Here is a 7,214-nt window from a genome sequence, read left to right as displayed (position 1 = left end):
CCATCTTGTAACTGTGCATTTGGTTTCTTTTTCCTAGGTGCAGAACTTGGCATTTGTCCCTATTAAATGCCATTCTGTTGTTTTCTGCCCAGCACTCCAGTCTATCCAGATCACTTTGAATTTTGTTTCTGTCTTCCAAAGTATTAGCTATCCCTTCCAATTTTGTGTCATCTGCAAATTTGATCAGCATTCCCTGCACCTCCTCCTCCAAGTCATTAATAAAAATATTGAAGAGCACTGGGCCCAGGACTGAGCCCTGCGGTACCCCACTCGTTACCTCTCCCCAGCTTGAGAAGGTCCCATTGATAAGCACTCTTTGAGTCCGATTCTGTAGCCAACTGTGGATCCACATGATCGTTGTTTCATCTAGCCCACTTCAAGCTAGTTTGCTCATCAGGATATCATGGGGCACTTTGTCGAAAGCTTTGCTGAAGTCGAGGTATATGATGTCTACAGCATTCCCACGGTCTACAAGGGAGGTGACTTGATCAAAAAATGAGATCAGATTTGTCTGGCAGGACTTGTTTTTGACAAATCCATGTTGGCTTCGAGTAATCACGGCATTGTTGTCAAGGTGCTCCCAGATGGATTGCTTTATGATCTGCTCCAGAATTTTCCCAGGGATTGATGTCAGACTGACTGGTCTGTAGTTCCCAGGTTCCTCCTTTTTTTTAATGGTTTTAAGCGACACATTGGCCCCAGAGAATCGAGAATACGAAATAACACCGTTTATTAAAACAGCACTGCGGTTTAGTAGGGCTGTAAATTCCAGAACAGAACTACTTCTTTGGTACAGCGCCATAAATAATACACAATGGCTTATACAGGGTAACATAAATAAAATCAAAAGGCAGGTCTCTGCCCCCAAAGAGCTTAGAATCTAAATTTCGACAGGTATGTACGTTTTGTTTCAGCGGAGGGATGATGAGTCAAAAGCTTCATGGACATGGTGGTTTCACCCCAATCTATCGGATGGCTGTAAGGTCCCTGGATTCACTGGTCCCCTATTCGGAGGGGAATGGCTGGTTGCTTTTCCTCCCTTTTCTCCAAAAGGTGATTGGTGCTCTAAGTGTCATCATGTCTATAATAATCTGACACTAAGAGGTTCAAAACAGGATCATCAAGCCTTTTAGGTACATCATCTCTTGCACATAATTTAAAAGGCGAACAATTGTACCATAATGGTAATCACGATCAATCTTGCCCTCCACTCCCTGATACAGTTCCCCCAGGCATCTAAATTTATCCCTGACTTTTCTTATCCTCCAAGCACCCCTATATATTTTCCCCGACCCCACCCCTGCTCTTAATCATTCTTATTAACGGCCACGTTGACACTGAAATGCCCCAAATCTATTCCCCACCACCACAACCCTGGCATTTCACCTTCCTGCCCCTCTGCCTGTCTCCATAACATTCCATCCTGGCCACCTTGCTAAACAGGGAGCCCGTCCATCTGCGTAGCTTACCAACCTGATGCGGTGTGATAAGAGTTTTCTAGAAACCACAGAGGCGCCTGGAGGAGTGAATAGTCAAGCAGGGCGTTTAGTTTTGCCCTGGATGTATTAGAGGAGTGAGGAACCTCAGACCCAGAGGTGAAATCTAGCTCTCCTGGTCCTCTGGAGTTCCCCAGATGACCCCCCTTCACCACCCCCAACCACTGATCGTGTGGTGGTTTCCCAGCTCTTGCACGTTTTTTTTCATCCCATGCTAAAAAGTTGAAATCCCTCCCCTAAGTCTTAGTTACTGGGCAACAAGAGCTTTAAGCTAAAACAGGTGGCCGCTTTTGGTCACGCCCCTTTTGCCTTAAGCCCCACCCACCACTGGAATGTGGCCCTCAAAAGCTTAGAATGCGGCCCTTGGGTTGAAAGAGGTTCTCCACTCCTGTTGTATTAGATGCTGCAAAAAAAAAGCAGTCTGGGCGAAGCAACCCAGCACATCCCAGAGCCTTGCTGGATTCTGGGGCTTGCACTAATCAAGTTGGGGTCCTTCTCGTGATACAAATAAACGTCTTTTTGAAAGCTGACCACAAGACTCCAGGACTGTTTCCTCCGAAGGATGGCAACCCACCCCACCCTGCTCAGGGAAAGGTAAGTGGAATGCAGAGAAAACCAGCAAAGAATCCGCTCCATTCCCTAAATTTCTGCCACACACCCTTTCTGCACCTGGCTTTCCTTAAACCTATTTCCCATCCCGTTCTCTAAGGTAACAGGGCTCATGAGGCCTGTCTCCTATATCTGTTGCTCACTCCCCACACCGCCCACTCCCCATCCAGTCAGTTTTGTTACAAAGAGGACCTCTCGGTGGCTCAGTCTTCCCAGCTCTTCACTGCTCCTTGGCTGGTCTCGTCATCACTGGTGTGTGCGGTGGGATCCCTCTGATCACTGGCTGTACTGCTGTCTTCCAGCGGGAAGGGGGTGCTGTTTAGGCTCTCACTTCTAGAAGAGCAGATAGAGTCTCTAAGCTGGGTCAATGGCTCCTTTTGCAGCCTAGCAAGGAACGGAGAGGGGAAGAACTAAAAAAGCGAGGTTGATGAAAAGAAGAAGAGAGCAAGCATCGTAGCTAGAGCTCCTATGATTATTGGAGAATACAGTGAATTTTTCTAATCTTTGAGATTGCTGCTTAGATATACGTAAAGGTGACCATAAAATTTTACTGCTGTTTTATTTGTTTGTTTCTTTGTTTGTTTATTTATTTATTTCTATTTATTACTACATTTATATCCTGCCTTTTTTCCTCTGGCAAAGCGCCCTTCCTCTCCATTTTATCCTCACAACAACAACCCTGTGAGGATAGATTAGGCCAAGAGTCAGTGACTGGCCCAAAGTCACCCAGTGAGCTTCATGGCCCAGTGGGGACCAGAACCTGGATCTCCTGAGTCCCAGTCCAACACTCTACCCAGTACATCACACTGGCTAGTAGAGGCAGCACTGCAGGCTGGGGAATGCTGGGAGTTGTAGGACTTATTTCTGTCTAAAATATGCATAGGATTGCACCCTAAAGCTTCTGGAGGAATTGCTGTGTTAGTCAGTTGCATCGTGGGACTCTGTATCTGACCTCCAGCCCATGAAAGCTTATGCCAAAATAAATGTGTTAGTCTCCAGGGAGCTACAAAACCCTTTGCTGTATGCTAGTTTTAAACACACACACACATGCAAGCCCCGTTTCTGCTCCCGTAGAAAAGAGGTACAATGATGGCGACAAGGAACTGTGAGTAGTTTCCCATGCCGAGACTTCCCTGCAAAAGAGAAATGGACCGCCGGGACCGGCACACCCTGAACCAACAGTGTTGAACCTCAGGGCTAGGGACCTGTGGTACCAATCTGACCCAAAACACTGTTTGCCAACCCTGGTTTTTTTTATAGAATAAAAAAGAAAAGAAAAAAAGAGGGCGCAATCCTATGGACGCTAGTCAGTGGCTGGACGGCCATAGGATACGTCAGTTGCCAGGAACTGACCTCGGATCCCGCGCCATGGTCGGTTCCCTGAGAACTGACCTTTCCCCCTTCCCACACTGCCTTGTAGGCAGCATGGAACAGCCCCGCACTCCACGCTCAGAAGAGGAGTGCGGAGCGGCAAAACTGGGGCATTCTTGGGGGTGTTCCAGGCTGGGGAAGGCGGAAATACCAGTATGAAACATCCAACGTGTCATCTGGCAGCCGCTTCCCCCACTCTGCCTTCCTGCAGCTAGACAGCCGAAATTTACTTAATCTAGTTTAAGTTAATTTACATTAATTTACGTTACATTCACTTAGGTTTGTATAGGTTAGGTGAGTTAGTTTTAGTTTTTCTTTAAAAAGAAAAAGAATCACTCCAAGCATGTGAAGCGTCATGTTTAAAGTCACAGCCCCATCATGACTACAGGAATAAAATGGGGCTCGCTTCTGCTGTCCTGACACCCTCATCACTTGCTGTTCCCTGAGTGGTCATTTGGGCCATCCCTGACTTTTGGGGGCCCTGGACTTCAGCGCTGGGTGAGAATTGCGCTTCTGTTTGTTTCAATAAGAGAAAATATGCACATTCCTTCATCGACAGGACAGAAAGAACTTGAGCTGCATCTGCCTTGGAAGGCCGGATGTTTTTGCCTCACCTCGAACCCTGTCCAGACGTCTCTCACCTGTGCTTGGCCGATGCCGCCCGGTCCCTCTGCCGGCGGTTTTTGAACCAGTTCCCCACCTGGGTGGGAGTGAGCCCTGTGGCTTGGGCAAGATGCCGCTTGCGGGAAGGGTTAGGGTACGGGTCCTGGAGGTACCATTCCCGTAGCAGGTTCCGTGTCCTTTCCTGGGAGGAATGGAGAAAGGGGGTTAGTGCAGAAAGAGGGGGAGCCTGAAAAGCAACCCCCCCACACACACCAAAGAAGCATATCCACCCTCTTGCCGGTTTTTAACAAGGCAAGGACAGCGATCCTGGCATCTCAGCTCTGGAACTCCCTTTCTTGTGAGGTGCATTTGGCCTCTTCTGTTTCTTTTTCACATTTGCTCTTCTTTATTGCAGGGTCTTTGTTCTGGCCTACAACACCCATCATCCCTCACCATCGACCAAGCTGGCTTGGGCTGATGGGAGTTGTAGGCCAAAAAATCTGGAGGGCCACAAATTGCCCACCTGTGTGGTATTGCTTCTAATGAAAACGAATATTATCGCCTCCCCACCCCTCTGATTTTATGGTTTCTCCTGTAAGTTTCACCAGTATGAAATGAAATTCACAACAGACAACTGCAGCCCCGATCTAATCCACTAAAACATCATCAGGAGAAGGCCAGAGTAAAGTAGTATGCTTTTAGGGCAATGATGGGGCCTGGCAGATCGCCGATGGCAACTTATTCCAGAGGTGTGGGGCCACTGCAGAAAAGGCCCTGTCTTGTCTACCCACCCAGGTACCTGCCCTCACAGGTGGACAAATGAGAAGGGCCTCTCTTGGTGATCTTAGCATGCAAGCGTGCTGAGATGGGTGAAGGTGTTCCTTCAAGTAACTTGTTAGCAGCTGCTCTTGCTCTTGCTCTTCCTCTTTCTCATCATTGCTACCGCTTGCTTGCTTGCTTGAGAGGCAGAGAGCCAGGGAGAGGGCAGGCCATGGCATCTCCTGTTCGTCCTTCTCACCACCACTGTTGCCTCAGCCAGAACAAGACGCAGGTGAACAAGCAGTTCTATTTCTTTATTTACAATATTTATATCCCGCTCCATATCCAAAACAGATTTCAGAGCGGTGAACACAAAAGATAAAACAGTAAAAGAATAGGAATATTAAAACACCACCCGTTAAAATCACGCTTAAGAAACAGCATGCTGCCGATAGAAACTGTGACTGGTCAATTAAGGCATGCCTCCTGGAAGAGAGCTGTTTTCAGGAGGCGCCGGAAATGACACAGTGTTGGCGCCTGACTGACCTCCAGGGGCAGGGAGTTCCAAAGAAAGGGGGCTGCCATGCTGAAGGCTCTTCTCCTGGTGGACTCCAATCGGGCCATAGGCCCATGTGGAACCACCAGGATGCCTCGGTGACTGGGCAGGCTGGTAAGGGAGAAGGTGCTCTCTCAGATATTCTGGTCCCAAGTTGTTTAGGGCTTTGTACACTAGTACTAAAACCTGAAACCTGGCCCGGTAGCGAATAGGCAGCCAGTGCGGTTCCCTCAGCAAAGGAGTTGCATGCTGGAAAGGGGCAGCTCCCGACAACAGCCGAGCTGCTGCGTTCTGCACTAACTCCAGCTTCCGGAGCAGCCTCAAGGGCAGCCCCACGTAGTGTGCATCGCAGCAATCCAGTCTTGAGGTTACTAGCGCCTGTACCACTGTTGCAATGGTGAAGAGGAGGAGCAACTCCAGGGGGCTCTTGTCACTGGAGTGTGGGCCCTCGGCAGGTGCCCGACCAGGCCTATCCCTGACGCCGTCCCTGCTGCTCACCTTGAAGCCGTCGGCTTTCTGTTCCCCCTCTTGAGCAGAATCCCTTGGCAGACCTGGTAGTTTCTTCCAGGCAGGCGAGCAGTCTGGTAGGTGCCCCAGAAACCTGTCTCTGGGCCGGAGCACACCAAAAGGTTCCAGGTGGTCGGCAGCGGCCCGGTAGCAAGAGGGCGCCAGCCAAGCAGCAGAGGGGAGCGGCCTGCTTAGCCAGTCCAAGTCATGGCAGTTGGCGTGGGAGCAGCTGGGGCCTTCAGGGTGCAGGAGGGCAAGAGGCGGCGGCAGAGACCACAAGAGACGGGCGAGGCGCTCGAACTCCCCGCTCTCCTGCAGGGCTCCACAGGCGCGGGCCACCTGGCTTGGGGAAAAGAGGGAGATGCTTGGTGGGGGCAAGGCCATTTGGGGCGGGCAAGGGTACAAGGAAGGGAATGCTCTAAAGGCAGGCCGGCGGGACGAGGAAGAACAAGGTGGCCGAACCAGGGACAGGGGAAACAACAGCCAAGCACCTGGAAGGTCGTGAGTGGAGGGGTGAGGAAGGGAGAAAAGTTTGGGAGAGAAGGGAAAATAGTACAAAATAATACAGAAGCAGATCATACAGTGGAGATCATATTACTGGCATTACAATAATAACGGGTGCGGAGTTGCAAACCTCTCTCCACCCCCCCCATCCCGTTTTCTTCCAGAAAGCCCTGGAGGGCTTTTCACATGTTGAATAACAATGACTTTATTATTTATTGAGGGTGCAATCCTACACATGTTTAGACAGAACAAAAGTCCTACAATTCCCAGCATTCCCCAGCCAGCATGGGAGTTGTAGGACTTTCTTAACGTGCATAGGATTGCACCTTAAGTTGTTAATGAAATGTAATACCACCTTTTCATTATAAAACTATCATATTTGGAGTCAAGAAAGACTTACACACCCACCCTGATTACATGTATTTATTTTGTTAAAACTATTGATCTTTCCACAGTACGTTCTACAGGTCAGCTGACATAATTATATTAAATGCAATTAAGATTTTTTAAAAATACTCACAATGTATCTAGGCCTTTGCTTTCGTTTAATTTTGGTAGCTGGTGTTTGTTCATGGATGTATGTTATTGTTTGGATGCCTTGTTTTATTATTTAATTAACTGTAATTTATTTACTGTAATTAACTTTAATTAACTGTAATTTATTATTACAGTTGTACGTTTTAGGTTGTTTACTTATTTGTAAACTTGTTTGTTTGTAAACTTTACTTGTTTACTTATTTATATGTCCTTCATCTTTGTACCACTGGATCATGGAGAAACCAAGAGAATTCCAGAAAAACGTCTATTTC

General features: G+C 48.2%; 1 protein-coding gene across 1 annotated transcript; it reads right to left on the bottom strand.

Moving 5' to 3' along the window:
* Positions 1-714: 714 nt before the first annotated feature.
* Positions 715-6,285, bottom strand: LOC146334470 (homeobox protein SIX6-like). Its single transcript, XM_084823605.1, has 3 exons — positions 5,893-6,285; positions 4,118-4,281; positions 715-2,489 (listed from the first exon to the last, which is right to left on the bottom strand). Exons 1-3 carry the CDS (start codon positions 6,283-6,285, stop codon positions 2,309-2,311), a joined length of 738 nt encoding a protein of 245 aa, XP_084679731.1. The 3' UTR covers positions 715-2,308.
* Between the last annotated feature and the right edge of the window lie 929 nt (positions 6,286-7,214).

Source organism: Heloderma suspectum, chromosome 17 (genome assembly GCF_057233095.1).
Source record: "Heloderma suspectum isolate Gila_16-S chromosome 17, 16-S_ref, whole genome shotgun sequence".
NCBI classification, from domain to species: Eukaryota; Metazoa; Chordata; class Lepidosauria; order Squamata; family Helodermatidae; genus Heloderma; species Heloderma suspectum.
Note: the sequence above shows the minus strand (reverse complement) of the source record. Positions and strands in the feature narration are given on the sequence as shown.

What these genes read in the sequence shown, in the direction of transcription:
- LOC146334470 (XM_084823605.1), bottom strand. Translation starts at nt 6,285, where the DNA reads ATGGCCTTGCCCCCACCAAGCATCTCCCTCTTTTCCCCAAGCCAGGTG. An exon ending in AGAAAGCCGACGGCTTCAAG is followed by an intron (nt 4,282 to 5,892) that starts GTGAGCAGCAGG and finishes CATTCCTCCCAG; the next exon opens with GAAAGGACACGGAACCTGCT. An exon ending in GCGGCATCGGCCAAGCACAG is followed by an intron (nt 2,490 to 4,117) that starts GTGAGAGACGTC and finishes GTTCCTTGCTAG; the next exon opens with GCTGCAAAAGGAGCCATTGA.